This window comes from Lichenostomus cassidix, chromosome 3 (assembly GCF_008360975.1).
Source record: "Lichenostomus cassidix isolate B80296 chromosome 3, HeHo_3.0, whole genome shotgun sequence".
Taxonomy (NCBI): domain Eukaryota; kingdom Metazoa; phylum Chordata; class Aves; order Passeriformes; family Meliphagidae; genus Lichenostomus; species Lichenostomus cassidix.
This window is the reverse complement of record NC_139483.1, coordinates 87,576,066-87,593,375: the sequence shown is the minus strand read 5'-3', so window position 1 is coordinate 87,593,375 and position 17,310 is coordinate 87,576,066. Positions and strand designations below refer to the sequence as shown.

The 17,310-nt window shown below is 35.9% G+C and overlaps 1 protein-coding gene across 1 annotated transcript in view; it reads left to right on the top strand.

Annotated features, from left to right (window-relative positions):
- The window catches only part of PRIM2 (DNA primase subunit 2), a 92,541-nt gene extending 75,927 nt beyond the window's left edge, over window positions 1-16,614 (top strand). Inside the window, exons 10-13 of the mRNA XM_085056592.1 lie at window positions 2,306-2,432; window positions 3,282-3,364; window positions 11,097-11,165; window positions 16,015-16,614. Coding sequence (XP_084912718.1) covers window positions 2,306-2,432; window positions 3,282-3,364; window positions 11,097-11,165; window positions 16,015-16,242 — 507 coding nt within the window. The 3' untranslated portion in view covers window positions 16,243-16,614. The remainder of the gene's footprint in view (window positions 1-2,305; window positions 2,433-3,281; window positions 3,365-11,096; window positions 11,166-16,014) is intronic.
- Window positions 16,615-17,310: the final 696 nt, after the last annotated feature.

The window sequence follows — 17,310 nt, the reverse complement described above, 5'->3', positions numbered from 1 at the left end:
AGGTGGCTACAGGATCACAGATTCCATCTTCAGTTTAACAGACTCATGCAGAGATTGGAAATTAAAATACAAGCACTTCTGTATTTGATCTTTGATGTTTTCCAGGAGTAACCAGACCATTTTCAGCTCCAACAGGAGCAGCAGCAGGACTTGGCCAGCAGCTGCTGGTGCCCTGTGAAGGGGTGGGGAGCTTTTCCCTGGCCCTCCTGAGTGTGTGCCCACACCTAGATGTGGCTAGCACAGGTTTTTCCCACGAGAATTCTTCTTGTGTTTTATAAATAAAGATAAAGTTTGGATGTTTTTGGAACAGTGTCCCAGAACTTGGACAGTGCAGGCCTAGCCAATCAGGCCTGGGGGAAGGCTTCTGACTGACCAATCTGGGTGACTTTTGAGAACTCTATATATGTGATGAAATCAAAACAATAAAGGTCATTCCTTCTTGCCACTGAGAACTGATGCATTCATTACTCTGCTAGCTGCTCAACAGCGACACCTAGAGAATTCTTTCTAATGAGGAGTTGGTAAGCCCAACTCTGTTGCTAGTAAAAGTAGTGTTCATTTGCTACTCAACCAACCAGTTCTTTTATCTCCGGAGCAAAAAGGTTGACTAGCTAGGAAGGAGTATTCCCACCTGCTTGATCCTGCCTGTGGCTATGCTGGGAAACAAAATGATGCTTTCTCTCTTTTTTTCCCCTTCCTGCTTTTTAAAAATTCTTTTAAAGTAGAGTAAAGTCACTTTGTCAAATGCACAGTATGGATTAATTAGTCAATGTTTATTCAGAGCTTTGGATGTCTTAAGCCTTATTAGGGATGAGTGCTGAATATTAGTCTTCTTCATGCATTGACTTGATTATGAGCAGCATCTTGATGGGGAGGTTTCTTTTTTACTGTTTGAATCAGGTGTAATTTAGGATTTTATTCTCAAAGTTTGTGTATGTTTTTGTACACATTTATCATGTATATTTGCATATTATGTTAAAGAGTTTCAGGTAACTATATTTTCAAAAAAATTGAAGTGTTTTATATGAATAAAAATCCATTTATGTTTCTATTTTATTTATGTCATCTTTAGGCCAGTCAAGAGATTTAATAGGTGTATGAATATTCTGAAGTACTGTTTGGACATCCACAGGCGAAACAGGGAGCTACTTTTATCTGTAGAAATGAGAGTATCCTTGCAGTAGTTGTGTTAGCAGTTGTATGTTTGAATGATTTTTGTCAGTATATTGCATTGTTTTCCATTAGTATAATACCAGAGTCAGAGAAAAAAATAATTGAAAGTTGTTTCTGAGAAGAAAACCTAAATTCTTCTGGGAATTATCCATATTTAGATGCAGAATTTAGGATTAATGCTATAATTTTGAATTTGGCAAGAGCAGAGTTGTTCCTTTTATGTATTGTCATAGTTCTTTTTTGAGGTGAAGAGAGACTGAAGATGTGTAATTCTAAATATGATGCATCATTATTTTATCATATTTGTGGCTTTTAGAACTAAAAGTATAGTATTGGAACAAATGTTCCTTGTTGTCTTATAATAGCTAATGCAACTTAATGGAATCTGTATGTTAAGCAATCTGATTCTACTACAGATTTTATGTTACCTATTACCACGTAAAAATGACGTGAACTCATGTAATTGAATGGTCTCCACAGGACTTATCTAAAATGATATATTGATAGCTTTGTGCTCAGCTGTCAAGATAAATGTTTGATTACATCTATATTACTTTAGAAGATTTCATTTTATTGGAGGAGTTGATAGTGTATTGGTAGACAAAAGAGAAAACCATTTTTATACAGCAAAGTATACTTCAATTTAGAATCTGATGAATTGAACTTCAGTGCTGAAGCAAAGTATAGGTGAAGCATTATGTTTTGGGAGAACAGGAATGTGAGCTTGAGTAAACAAATCTGTATTTCTATTTTTTTGTCCTGATCAGGCAATCAATTTATTGACATTTGTGAAAGATTTTAATGACCATGTTTTCTCCATTTACTAATATTGTGGGGTTCAAAATTTTGATCTTTAAATCATCTTATCTTTGAAGCCATTACAGAATCAGCTGAAAAGACCCTAAATCAATAGTTACCCACTTCTCTTGTGATGTGTCTGTAAAACACATATATGTACAAATGCAAGTTCGAGTAATATAAAACCCAAAGCTAGCAGCAAGCAACTAGGTTTTTATTTTCCTCAGTGTGAGTTTGTTTGGAAAATTTATTTTGTTATTCAATATTTCGATTTGCAGAGTGGATAGAATTACTGACCCAATATGTAAGAATTTATTATTCCGTTTTTATTCAGTTTGACAAAGGGTATGCTTACAGCATTCGCCACAGCTATGGGAAAGAAGGGAAGAGGACTGATTATACCCCATATAGCTGCATGAAGATTATCATGTCCAATCCACCAAGTCAAGGGGATTATCATGGTGAGTTCCTTAAGGGGAAAATCCCCAAATGTTTACAAACAGCAGAATCCTTTGGCTAGAGAAGTTAGTCCCTCCTGTAGTCTCCTAAATTATGTATTTAATTTCCAGACCATAGTGGTCTTGGAACTGTTCTCTTTAGATCAGACTTGATAACTACTGTTTTTATGTACACTGTGTCATTCAGGTCAAGGAGACTTTAAATGTGCAGATGCTGTAAGAAATGACCATTAGAGGTGTTCTCAGATATGAATTCAGTCTTACAGGAATTCTGAAGTTTGCTAGGGTATTTTAAAAACCCCTGACAGTGTATGACTACTCATGGAAAACCTGCACTGGCTTCACTGTTATGCTAGTACTAAGTCATTCATCTACTTGTGTCGCAAAACTCACTCTGCAACAAAAAAAATTCCACTGTTACTTAGGTGGTTGAACTTTCTAAGGTACTTAAAAAGTGATATTTTCACAAGAGACTGTGCTTTTAAAGACTAGTTGTCTCTCATTACTTTTATTTTGTTGTTTTTTTTCCACAGCTATTAAATGTACCCACACTATCATTGTTAGTAAGGAACTAACTTAAACTCTTCTCCTGTCAGTGAATGAGAATTGTAGCCTGTTTATGGTGGGATATTTTATGTGACTCTTGAGCCTGTGGTGTCCTGATAACTCTGCAGTAGAGTAATTATTTAAAGAAAAAAAAAAAGTAAGCAATTGTACACATGGGTAATTAACTTTCCTATTAATAAGCTGTTAGACAATTAGGAACAGCTTAGCTGGTCTCTTGAGTGCCTTACTGCACTAACTCCTGAGTAAACAGCCTTGTTTGTGAGCTTGCTTATTTTTTACTGTCAGGGTGTCCATTCCGCCACAGTGATCCCGAGCTACTGAAGCAAAAGCTGCAGTCATATAAGATCCCTCCCAATGGAGTAACTCAGGTAAGGCATATTTTGCTTGACACTTTCATTAATAAAGCACTGCTTCTCAATTTTACTTTCTGTTAGTGTAGGAATGCCTGGTGCAATTTGTCAGTGTGCGCTGTGAAATTTTTCTTCTTATAAAAGGTTTATTCCAGAACTTTGGCTTTCTGGCTGCAGTGCTCCCACTGATGTGATGATTATCATCACCACTTTTTATTGTTTAATATTATGAGTAGGTTTATTACCATAGTGGATACAATGCAGAGTTTTGTTCTACTTTGTTTTACTGCACTGTGATTAGAAAATAAGTTTAAATTAATTCTTAGAGAATTTCAGTGTTTTAGAGAATTTATTCTTGCAGTGACTTGTGGATGACTACTGTGTAGTCAGTACACAAATGTAATTCTTTTCTATAATAAACTTCTAAAACCCATTCCTCATCATCTTTTGTGCTAACTTATTCTAAACAACAAAAGCACATATAACATCTAATGAAATTAAGCAGAAATTTTTATCAGTTTATGGAAAATGTAAACTTATATTGAAAATCTATCTTATATAGCAAAAACAATGTAGGAATTGGAACTCTGAGATGTATCCTGAAGGATTGTGACTCCCACTGCTTGCTCTAGCAAGAGCTTAAGGCAGTAAGAGGTTGTCATAATTTTTTTTGAAGGAAGACATACTGGTGAGATTTAAGCTGAGACCAAACAATTTTCTATGTTAACTGCCTGGAACCTTTCTTAGGTCCATAGGCAAAACCTGCTTTAATTGTTGTCTTCAGTTCATTCAGTTCATGTGGAATGTCACCATTGCTTGTCCAGGCATCAACAAACTGTTGTACTACATAGAAAAGAATGTGAAAGTTCCACTTAAAGCAATCTCCCTTGGAAAGATTAATTAAGATACAAATTAAAAGAGAATAGTTTTAAAGAGTTTACTGTTCACTCAAAGTAATTTTGGACAAATTCTTCAAATACCCATACTTTTTCCAAGGAATGTTTTTTTCCTTTTTCTTTTTTTCCCTATTTTCTCTTGGTTCATATCAATAAGCATCTATGCATCTGAGAGGCCCTAGAGAGACTTTCCTTTGGCTTTTTTCCCTCCCTTATATATGCATCAAGAATTGATGCTGGTCTGGGATTTTTATCCTGCTAATCATTGGAAAGATTGGTGAGGATTTACTAGCTTAGATGCCTTGCTGTATGTGTGGATAGGATTTAGTAGAGGTTATTTCCTAAGTGAATTTGCACAGTAAGGCAGAATCTGTATATTTAATGTAGTTCCTTATTTAATGTGAATTGTGATTTTATTTTTGTGTGTGTATGTGTTTGGACTTTTTTGTTTTTTTGTAAAGTAGAATTTGGATTCATTAGGAGTCTTAAATTTTCTTATCAAAAGTGACTCAGAAAACCTGTCTCCATCAACATCTTCTTTGCCCAGAAATGGATGTTGTGCTGTCCACAATTTTTGTGGTGTTGAAGTGCAGTTAGGGTAAAGGGATCTTTAGTGTCCACTCCTAGTTAAACCAGAAAAACCACAAAACAATGCGCCCTGCACACAAAACATAATAAAAATAAAATAAAATAAAATAAAAAATTGGCTATGCCTGGTTTCTCAGAAATTAATCTTTTACAGTCTTTGAGATATCCAGTAGGAGAAAAGGAAGAAAATAAGTTCACATCTGTCTCCAAGTCATTATTGCTATTCCTCCTTCTTACTACGTTTGCATGGTCCAGTAATGTTTGTGTGACTAATAACTGTTCAGGATCCTTTGATCCTGACTGTGGCTTTTAAGAGTCTTCTCTGATGTAGATTACATTTACTGAGCATAAGATTTTTTTTTTTTCCTTTAGTTCAGTGAACAGATATTAGATGGTTTACCAATCTTTTAATGCTCTGATGTAACTACATTTCCAGCAGCTTGGTCTCAAGATTGACATTCACTCAAACCATACCCTTTGACTCTTAGACCTTCTGTTAACTCCAGGTCCAGTGAGAGCTCCCTTACAAACTGCTAGATACCTATTTTTAATGAATGGTTCAGAGTTCGACCTTTCAGCTATGTATTTCAACTAATGGTATGTTTTTTCTGGGGATCAGGACCTCTTATGCCTGTTCCTTGCTCTATTCCAAAATTCTGGGAATGATGTATAATTTTTAAAAGATCTATTTTGAATTTAGCTATGTGCTTATGAATTGGTCCCCCACTGGGATTTTCATCTTCTGGTTTAGAATACTCACATGTCTTCCCTTCAAGCCCACAAACAAGCCCCTTCCTTGTCTTTGAAGCTTGTTCCTCATGGCTATTATGTAAGCCACAGTGTCCAGCTAGTGTCCAGCCCTAATGGCTGTGGTTTCACCCAAGATGGTCAGTTTTCTAGTGTTGTTCTCAGCCTTCGTTTCTAGGGCTGTCCACACTATTGAGATGCACCCTTTCCTTTAAGGTTCATTAGAGTTTCTGAGTTTTTCCAATACAGAAGAAGCATTTGACTGGTGTGTGGTGGCAACAAACCCCAGCCTAAAGGGCTTGTCACAGGACTGGGTGTGAGGTGGGAAAGCTGGACCTTGTGATGATGGTGCAGAGCAAATACTGCCAGACCTCATGTGACTTCAGTTGTCAGTCTGAGCATTAGACTGCTTGCATTGCATTCATTTTGTAGTACTGTCAGTTATGGAAAAAGTGATCAAAGGATTTGAATATGTAAATCTGCTTGCTGTGAAGTATCTGGATCCAACCTGTTGTTCCAGTCTGGATTTTCTGAGGCTGTGTCTTCGTCTAGGATTGTGTCTGCTGAAGTAATCTTCTCAAAGTAATACAGCAGATGACTTACAGCTCTTGCCTAGTTATCCTAGCACCTAAAGCAGAGAACAAGTCCTGATTTTTTTTCCAAGGACTGAATTATTTAACTTGTATTTATTTCACATTTTCCTTAGGCTAGTCTATATCTTTATTTGTGATAATAGCTTTTTTTGTTTGTTTTAAAAATGCTTTTTAGAGTGAATGTGTGATTGTGTAAGTGCATAGCATTTGAATTTACAGTCTATAACTTTTCTTTCCTGTCTTTGGTATACTGCTAATTGAGTAAAATCTTTATGAAATCAGGTTTGATAGTATCTAATCCATTTGAAGAATATAAAGAATAAAGTGTATGTTATTATATTATATTTTTGCATGAGACTTCAAACAAGTGCATGTAGTGACAGGACAAGGAATGGCTGCAGACTCAAAGAGGGGAGGTTTGGATTAGATATTAGGAAGAAACTCTGTACTGTGAGGGTGGTGAGGTACTGGAACAGGTTGTCCAGAGAAGTTGTGGATGCCCCATCCCTGGCAGTGTTCAAGGCCAGGTTGGATGGGACATTGAGCAATCTGGTCTAGTGAAAGGTGTCTCCATCAATGGCAGGAGGTTGAAATGAGATGATTTTTAAGGTCCCTTCCAACTCAAACCATTCTATGATTGTGTGATAAATACATCTGTTGTGGTACTGTACTAAATGGACTGCAATGTGTTGCCTGCACATCTCACACAGGGAGATAAAAATGATAGACTTTGAATTAGTTATTTCAAAATAAATACTATTTTTTTCAGAAAGTTTTCTTGGAGAAATTACCTTTTCCCCAAATCATGTCAATTACAATAGCGAAAGCAAAAAGTAGTAAAAATTTCTGGTCCTGCTGGAGAAATGGAGAGTCTAGGCTAGTTCTTTTTGCTTTTCTATTAGGAGTAAAAGCATTTCTTTAGGGAAAAATGCTTATGTAGATGAGCAGTAGATAACTTCAGAAGAATTCTGGTAGAATTTTTCTCTTATTTTTTTTCCTATAATTGGGTTAAATTAAAAGTTTTGATTAAGTCACTCAGTGAACTTTGTTTAACATTCTTCAACAGATACAATGTTTTGGTGGGTTGGAGATTCTTCATGGAGATAGAAAGAAATAAGCCAATCTATGCCTACGCCTCTGATATGGCTATATGTTTCTATGAATTTAAAAAAATCCTATCAAAACATTGAACAAAAAACTGCCAAACCTACAAAAATCCCCACCCCAAGACAACCACAGCTAAAGAAACCCTCACACTCTCTGTGATTATCTAATATTTTAAAAGTTTTAGATTATTGCAGTCTGTAAAAATATTTTCCCTTGCAGCGAAAGAAACTTTCCAGAGAAAGTTAGAAATGGGTCATACATAACAGAGTCTATAGTAGAAAGATTTTAATGTTGAAAATATAAGTTAATTCTGCAATGTAAGAAAAGAAAAACAAACCAAACCCAAACTAACTTCAAGTAAGTTGAAAATAACAATGTATAATTACAGAGCCCCAACTATCCTGCTATGCAACATCTTCACTTTGAGTGCTGAAGATCTATAAAAGCAGGTGGCTGCATACAGCTGCCAAACATCATCTCAGCCTCATTAGCAGTCAGTAGAGCAACATCAGAAAAGCAAGTTGCAGATGGCAGTGAAAAAAAAGGCACATAAGGACTAATAGGAAAAGTCCTTGAGTATGTACTTTTACTTAGAAAATAAAGCAATGCAGTGTAAATGTCTTAATATATGTAGACACAAAAGATTGCTGCTGTGAATTAAGTTTTGAGTGGAGGTCTGTTTCTGGGAAATACCAGGGAAAAACAGCTGCAAGCTTGCTTTCATTAGGGACACAAATGTAGTAGAAAAGATAATATTTATTATGGATGGTAAATATGTTCTACTCTAATGGGGGATTGTTAGTTTCTCATTCACAGAGGACTGCTTTCTAGCTGGGCTCCATTCTATTGCAGTGTGGAACCTTTTTTGTTTCCTCTCTTAGCAACTTGTTCTCTGATAAAGCCAGTTAATCTACTAAAGCTATTTTTCATTAAATGTGTTTGATGTGCCCCTTATTCCTCCTCACTTTTATAAATTCAGAAGGTGAACCTAGTCCCCCACGATGTGGCCAGTTTAAACTTAGATATGTACTAAATATTAGACTTACTATTTGTCTGCCTTGTGGCTGCCTCTTGGAATGAGTAGTAGCTGAATTAAAACTGCTTTTTTTCCTTTTTTTCTGAATGAGCACTAAATATTGGTCTGGCTTTTCTACCCAGCCACAACTTTTTATCAGCATTTAGCTTTTTCATCTCTACTTGTAAAATTTGGCTGAAATTGGCCAACCATTCCAAGTTGGGGTGGTCATGTGGTGTAAAAGAGCAGGAGTAAAATGATGACTACTGGTGCAATCACGTACATTGATAAATTTAACAAAGAGGATGAAAGTTTCTGGAACATTCTGGTGAGCATCTGTTCCCTGGAGTACTCTGTCAATGTCAGGAAGAGAAGTAGCATGAACACCCAGTTACCAAAGTTCACTTGAGAATGCTGATATGGGTTCCTCTAACAGCTGTTTTCCAAGGTATGTCTTCATAGCAGAACAGCAGAAAAATCTGTGTGGTGACCTAATAGTAGACTGTAAGAGATTGCATAAGGATTTTCAAGGGAGCAAGACCAAGTTCCTTGGTGAAAGACAGTGTAGTGGATAATGAAGACTGAGATGTTGTGAAATAATATGGTTGCTCTTTAAAGGCCAGCTCTACAATGTGACCATTATAGCTTCCATATGTCAGCAACATCAATTCAATGAAGTCCTCATCTTCACCTTAAAGGTGGGTCAAGATTTTGCCAAGGATGGGCTTGATTTCCAAACAGTTTGCTCAGAACTGGAATTTATTTGTAAGTGCCCCTTTATTGTGTCATCACCTGTGCAGTGTCAGTCAGCAATCCCTCTTCTGATATCTGCCACTTGAGTTACCATTTTCCCCCTGAACTGTCAGAGAAGATAACAGCAACTTGATCTCTCATCCTCTCAGTTGTTGTGAATTAGTTAATTAAGAGCGAGTAGTTGAACAATAGCATCATTGATACAAAAAGCATCTGTGCCTGTGGTCTGTAATTCAGAAGTTAAAAAAGCTTTGTAATGTCTCCTAGACTCTTAACGGATCATCTCTTTCAAAAAGGTTGCTGAAGTTGTAAGAGAGCCTTGGTGCTTTTTATCTTTTGGAGTTTATACTAAGAATTTGTCCATTCCTGAGTTTTTGCTCACTTAAGTTTCTGAGATTTAAAATATATTTACACCTAAATTTAGAAAACTTTTTATTTATATAATATTATTACATGTAATCTTGACTAAACAAAGCAGAATTTTGAGAAAACCTTAAGTATTTATGAACTAGATTGAATTATCTGACTTATTGCAACTGGAAAATTCATGTTAAACAGGTCTGAAGTCTACAGAATGTTATGAATGTTTCTTTTAAATAACCTACAGATAAATAGGTCTTCTAATAATTACTCAAAATTAGGTGAAAAATACTTTTTAAGAAAGTATATACATAGAACATGGTTAGCATTTTCTTTCAAACAGAGATGGCTCTTTTGCATGGCATAGATTATATTGTAAGGAACAAACAAGAAAATGTAAGGCAATATGAAATTGAAGTGTTTAGAATAGATGAATTTTTTCAATCCTTAACTACTAATTTTTTCAGTAAATTTCAAGGAGAGAAGATAAAAAACCTGGAAGTACATGTATGTACACAGATAGTGACAGACTTCAGACTTCATTGCCTGGTTGGCCTTGGCCTTTCTCTTTTACAGAAGGTTTAACAGGACATGGCAAGAGGGATAGAAATGTAATCAGTTGGGCTATTACAGAAAAATAATGGGGCTAAGTACTTTCCTGGCAGTGTGTTGCTGTTTCTATCCATTCAGCAAATGTAATTTATTTATATATCTGTCAATAAGTACAAGGCAGCATCCGATAATGAGTACAGCAGGGATTTAAGCTGTATATTGCTGTGTTTGACACAAAGGTCAACCTTGGGAAATGGCTTGAAATTAACATTTCTTGAAAACTATTTTTACTTCCACTGAGGCTATCTCTTAATGCCAGCAATTTTCTCTGTTTGATAAGCAGAGAGAGCATACATTTTGATTATATAAAGGAGGGAGGAGGTAATGAAACTTTAAAATATTTCAACCAGCATTGCATTCTGGTGATAAGAATGGGACTTTATGCAGCACAGAAGAGATTACCTGAAGTAGAATTGGAAAGCAAATTGTATTTACAAAAGATGGCATGATTTTCCTAATACATGTTCAAAACAGCCTATTCACTGACATATTCTGCTGAGCTTGACTAGAAATAGCTTCATTTCAAAAAGGACAAATCTGATTGAAGGTAAAAGCATTCCCCTCTCACAGATACTTGTCTAAAGGATTTGCATTAAATTTTCTTGATGGGAGCACAGTAGTATTTTACTGTGCATCTGCATGAACTGGTAATGTGGAAAATAAAAATACAAATTGTGTCCTTGATTGCTTCATGCTTCAACCACTTGAATTACTAGATTTATGTCTGCAGTTATGGAAGAGATGTTGCAATATGATAGTTTGACAATAACTGTCACAATTATATTACCAAAATATAGATTCAACTTATTCTTAAAGTTAAGAGTATTTAAATTACATTTTAAAGACCAGGCATACCTTCCTGTAGTTTTATCTTGTTTTTAATGCAGCCAGGGCATTTTTAAATGTTGTCAGTTATTAGTAGAATTCACAGATGTCATGTGCTGCAAATGTCCCCGAGCTGTTGTGCAAGTCTGCTGTGGAATGCCTTGTGGTTGAAAGTATCAATAAGATGTATGTGTGCTTGTGAATTGGTCACATTTTGACTTGTGAATTGGTCACATTTTTCTCCCTCTGTGTAGATCCTGGAGCTGGTGAAGGGCATGCATTACCAACTGGCCTGTCAGAAGTACTTCGAGTTGACCCATGATGTAAGTAGCTACTATTCTTTGTTCAGCTGTTATCACTGACTTTGTCTTGAGAAGGGCTTTGGAAATCATGAATGAAGCCCAGAGACTATTCTCAGTTTGCATGTCCATCATTAGCTGTTTTGCCTTGTTAGTTTATATGTTGATGTTGTTAATACCTTCAACTCTACAGAATGTAATAAAATGTTACGCATTCTTCCTGAAAAGGTCAATATTGTTGAATCTTGTCCATTTCAAGTCATTTAACTTTTTCAATGTCCTGCTTTTAATCAAATTTGTAGGTTTTAGTGCATTGCACTGGTTTGATGTTTTTAGATACACCTTAAAAATAAACAGAAAGGATCTAAAACCTCTTAATTTAAACTCATCTCCCAGCATGTACATGGTTCATATTGTTAATTTTTACTTGGTATTTTTTCACATTTGTAGTCATGTGTGATTATTTTTTTTAAATCAAGATGAACATTCTCAGAGCTTTCCCATTTGCTTAATGGTAAGCAAAGTTATCTTACAGTTTTCTCCAGAAAATGGTTAGATAACAAATGGCCACACTCCATCTCCTGTGTGATTTCTTGATTCAAAGAACCAGCTTTTGCACTAGTTCAAGATTCCTTGTTATCAAAAAAAGGAAACCAAACCATTGAAGCACAGCTGTTCTTATAGTTTTGTTCTCTTCAGAAACCAAAAAATGCAAACATTGCTTTCAAACAGCAGACTATGGAACAGGCTTACTAAGGATGTGAATGAGGATTAGATGACCCACCCAGAGACATTTACTGATGACTTTTTTGTTCTTACCAGTTTTTGCAATTGGTTTGAGTGGGACTGTTTGTCTTCACATATTTCCAGCAGTCCTATGTATGAGTGTATAGCAAAGGTATACCCTGAGCCTGTGTCCAGTGTTGTTTTGGCAACTGTATTTTGAGAGGAACATTTTGTCTTACAGTCTTAGAAAATGTGAAAACAAGTCTAATAATCTGGAAGGAAATTCAAAATAATGTACAATTTTAAATTTAGGTAACACTTGCTCTGTGTAAGCTCTTGTCAGTAGAAATAATATTTTCCTAAGATGACTTTAGACCCCAAGGTCAGCATTCACCAAAAGAGAAATCAGTACTGTGCATCTTAGGAAAGCTGTCTTTCCATTCTTTGACAGCAAATTACAGAAAAGCATTATTTTTTATCAATTTTGTGGTAATATAAACATCTGTCTTTGCTGCTTGCACTAAGAATAATCTTTCTGCTTGCACTTCATATTATTTCAGTGAGAGAAAGCAGAATACACAGACAGTGTAGTTTAAATGGCATATGCTTTTGATGACAATTTCTTTACAGAATGTAGCTGCTGAAGTTGTTAACAGCTTGCTTGGACTGATTTTTCTATTCTATAACTATAGGCTTTATTAATTTTTAATTATTTTTAATGGGGTGGTAAAAGATGTGTCTCTGAAGCTGGTGACCTTTGCTTTCCTGTATATCACTAGCGAAGTTTTTCAGTGAAGGAAATTTCAGAAGAATCAATTAGCATAATATTGATTGTTTCTTTGAGTAGAGGAACAATCTTAAGTAGAATATTCATTGAAATAATGGACTGGCTCACATGGAGAGTTTTAACTTAAATCATGTAAAAATTTTACCAAGAAGGTGTTTGATATGTGTTGGGCAGAGCTGTTGGTGTTGCCTGCAATTCTTGCAAGTTATGGTGTGTATGTGGGTTAGATTGACTATGAACGACTTTGTAATGGAGACTTGTTTAAGATTTCATTTCTCTAAGTTCACAGGGTCAGCTTCAGTAGTCCCATGCTTGGCACTAAGACTATGCTAATACATGCAGCTGGACTAGAGTGAGAATGTTTAGGTACATTTTTTGGGGAGTGGGTGATGGGGGTTGTGTCCTTGCACTTCAGTACTACTAGTTCAAGTAGCACACGTTACCAAAAAGCTCGTGCTCTGTGTATTCTGCGTAACCTGGGCCTATTAACTTCAATGCCACACCTCTCCTGAACTTTGGTTTCAGTATTTCACAACCACAGAACAAAAGCAGACATCATTTGTGTGGTCCAGTGCATTATCTTCAGGAAGGAACTAATATCCATGTAGGCAATTTGTTAACTCTTCAAGACATGTGAGAAAGGAAAACTGTAACACCATGATTGCTCCATGGGTTTTTTTCTGTAATATCAGCTGTAGCATTATCAGCTGTCATTTTAAAAGTTCTTGGTTAAAACCCAAAGATGTTGTAGCTGCAAAACTATTATTTCAGGATTTTCAAAACAATATTTGCTATAGCAGGAATACTAAACTAGAGTTTGTATAAAAGCCAGTGTGTGCTACTCTTGCTGAATCCAAAAAAAGTCTTGTGTTAGTATTGCCTACTTGGATCATACAGTTGTGTCTCAAGTGGCAGGTCTTTGTGCTTGGTTAAAAGCATAACGTTTTAAAGCTTTTGCATGTTAAAAGCTTAAAGTTTTGACTGCACAGAAAATACTTCTTTCTTTGGGTATAGTGGATTCCAGATAGATTTGCAGGTGTGAATTGGCAAAGCTGTTAGGACGTCTTAATTTCTCTGTTTCTGGTAGTAAGTCTCAGCTAACTTACAACTAAGTTAATGATGAGGCTTTTAAAATTGACCTGCTTTCATCTATATTACTTAAAAACACTGGAAAATTTTTATAAAGTAATATGAGCAGTCTAATGTAAAAGAACCCTCCATTTTGTGTTCCAATTTCTTGTGAATTTCCAGCCAGTGCAGAGTATTTTTATTCAGAGGAACACTCACTGAACTGTGCTGAAAACTACAGAGAATGGAATTCTTTATATAGTGCTATATCAAAAATTAAGATGATGAACAAATCTTCCCCTTTCTCTCTTCAGGCTCTCACAAAAAGGTGATGGTTTGAATGAGCAGAATTCTTTTAATTAAGAATTGTCTAAGCTTCATCTGGTAGTTTTATTTTAGTAGCATTCGAATTCAAAAAGAAAAAATGGTATGTGGAATCATACAACAATTTTAACTGACAACCTGTAAATAGCTTTTAAAAACCCACAAATTAAAACCCACAAATACCATCAATCACCTTGGAAAACATAGTTGTAGGCTCCATTCATACAGTGAGCTGATTCTATAGCTTATTCCAGTCTGCTGGGGAGAGGAGAATTTGGAATAAAATTAAGAGTTACTAAGTGACTCTTAAATTGGTCTGAAGAAAACTGAGATTTGAAGGTTAAAAAAAACAGAGCTAATTAAGAGCTTCTACTAGGAAAGCCAGTTTTTCACTATATTGCTTCTTTTAAAGCCTTTTTGGTGTAAAGAAGTAATTTAGTTCCCATGTAATGAAAATTGGAGCATGGATGAAAGCTGGCTGGATGAAACTCATCCAGATAAGACTAAAATGAAATTCAGTGATGACTTTGGGTTAGGTTTTTTTGGGTTTTTTTGCTTTGTGCCTTTGAGTACCAAATTAGAGTGCTAGGACTGTTACTTACTTTTAAGATTTTTCAAGCAAGGTCACTGACTACAGTTGCTAATTCATGTCTGAATTAGATTTTGTTATCCATGTCGCCATTTTCTAATGGAGCTAAGCTAGGCAGTGGTAATGCATTTAATCAGGGTTCCATTTAGAGCACACATTGATCCTCTGCTTTATGATTATTCACAAGAGTCTGAAATTTAAATTGATGGGGTTTGGCATATTAAATTAGCCACAGTATGTCCTCAGGAGACTTCGTGTGTGCAGTATTGCTTATTAGGCTTGAGTTGGCCCCTCCCTTCTGGGAAAAAAGGAATATAGTGGGAGCAGAAATTTACTGGTATATTACTCTTAGTTTTCCTTATTTGTCATGTGCCATGTTTGATAAGTCTTCCAATGTGTTTTAAGAGCATTATTTTTCTAAAAATGTTCATAGAATTCGCATGAACTGACAGGCAGATGAAAGGTGCAGGTTGCCTTGAACAGGAAATGAAAGCACTTTTTAGAGTAAGCATTTCCAATTTCTGAGCCTCCCAAAAGAGACAAAGGTTATAACTATGGTTTGTGGTGAATATATCAGAATAGCTTACTTTTAAAGCTTTCAGCTTTGTTTTCAGCTTGTTGCTTTCTAGCTTTGTTGATTTAAAATATTTGATGAGCGTTAGTTGAGTGTTTATTTCTCAAACAGTTGCAGAGCTGAAAGAATGCACCTGCTAAGTAAAAAGTAGTAATACAAATATGCTGCACCTTATGCTGTATTCTTTCCCCCTGAAGACTAAATGTTCTGTGGTATCAGTTGTTCATCTAGTGTCAGGATGCTGATGGTGGCACTGATGGAGCAAAGATAAGCTTGATCTGTGGGGCTTCTGTCTCAGCTTGCTGCCTTGTAAATATTGCATTTGTGCCTGCTGGGGAAATCAGGGAAAGACGTGAAGCTACTTGTTTCCACTGTGCAGTTGCTGCAACTTCTAGTAGTATTCTCCACTGTCATTTGCAGTCTAGACTTGTCTCCCTCCCTCTTTTGGGTGGAGAAAGTCCATTCTAAGGTGTAGGTTCAGTAGTCCTACAAGAGATGCCATTTTACTTACGTGTTTTTAGGTGTTTTGGGGTGTTATTTTTCTTTACTATAATAAAGACAATGTGAAATAAGGATTGAATATGCCAAAGCAATTATTTTATTTCTGCAATGAAAGTAGAAAATTTCTGATGAAACTAGATCTGTGTCATGCTAACATTTACTGAGACATTTTTTACAAACTGATGCCCTTTTTTTGAACAAAATTGGGACTTATTAAACAGTTAATTAATTTGTTCTTGAATATAAAAATATTATTTTTATAAAGAAATATAATAACTTGGTGTTCCTTTCCTATTATGTGCAGGTTGATGACATTGGATTTTCTTTGAATCATCCTAATCAGTACTTTACAGAGAGTCAGAAGCTATTAAGTGGCGGTAGAGAACTGAAGAAGGAGTTAAATAACTCAGGAAACTTTCAACAAAAAAATAATAGTCAGGAAAGCATAAATTCAAGTTCTACTCCCACTTCTTCAAATGCAACAGCTGATGCAGAACTGGAAGGACTGGAAGCATACTTCACTGAAGACTAAGCAGCTGAGTTACTTGGGTGTTATTTGTGTTTTTTCTTTCTTTCATTCTTTCCCTTCTCTTGCTGGATTTGTCCCTGTACTGAGGAATATGCCCTTCACCACCTGGAAGACACAAGCATTTAGTGCTTTGAGTAGGCTGACAAAAAGAAAGACAAATATTGAAGCTGTAATTTCATCCAGTATTTATTCTTGCTGCTTTAGGAAGCTGTTTTATATGGTGTGTTTATGGATGGGAAATGAAACTTTCTTCCTAATTATTAGGTAATTTTTGTCTAACTTTTTTTGTTTCCATCAAAATGTTCAAATATTTTTATCCCCTTTTATGGTCACTTTTCTATGTATCACCTTAATAAAAAAAATTGCAAAGCTAAAGTTTTTGTTTTTCTTTTTAGCTATATTTGGGATGGTAATTAAGTAAGAGTTCTCATGATCAAAATTACCCTCTGGAGGAGTCTGTCTATCTCTTCTGTATGAGGAGCTGAGGGAAATCAGCTTCCTAATTTGTACCTTGACACTAAATTTAGAGAGCTGCTTTTGATGCTTGGAAGAGAACATAATCAGAGTTTAGACACCTGTATGCAAGAAAGTAATAAAAAAAGATACTCTATCAACTGACTCATCATGAAGAAGCTAAAAGCTTATTAGCATGTGTTCCTTTTAAAGTTTCCTCAATGTCTGAGTGTGGCTGGAGCTTCCTGTGTCCTGCTAAGCTCAACAGCCATCTGAATGAAGATTTGGGTCACCTAAATTCCACCCATTCCCCTGAGCCCAGGTCACCCAACACACAAAGTGCTTTCAGTCCAGCAGCAACCATTGTGCGGTGGATGGGAGCTCCAAGCAGAGCTGGTATTTTCTATCATGCTGTTTGGGTACTCTCACAAATTTAAAACACCTTAATTTTATTTTTCCTGCTGCTTAATGAGTTTTGAGACAACATTATGCACTCCCTGGAGAGTGACCTTGCTACCAGTACAGCCTATAAGCACATAAACCCAGTACTGTCATTGCTAGTGACTTCTACCAGCTCTGTGAGGCCTTGGCATGAAGACTCACTGACCTTCATTTTTC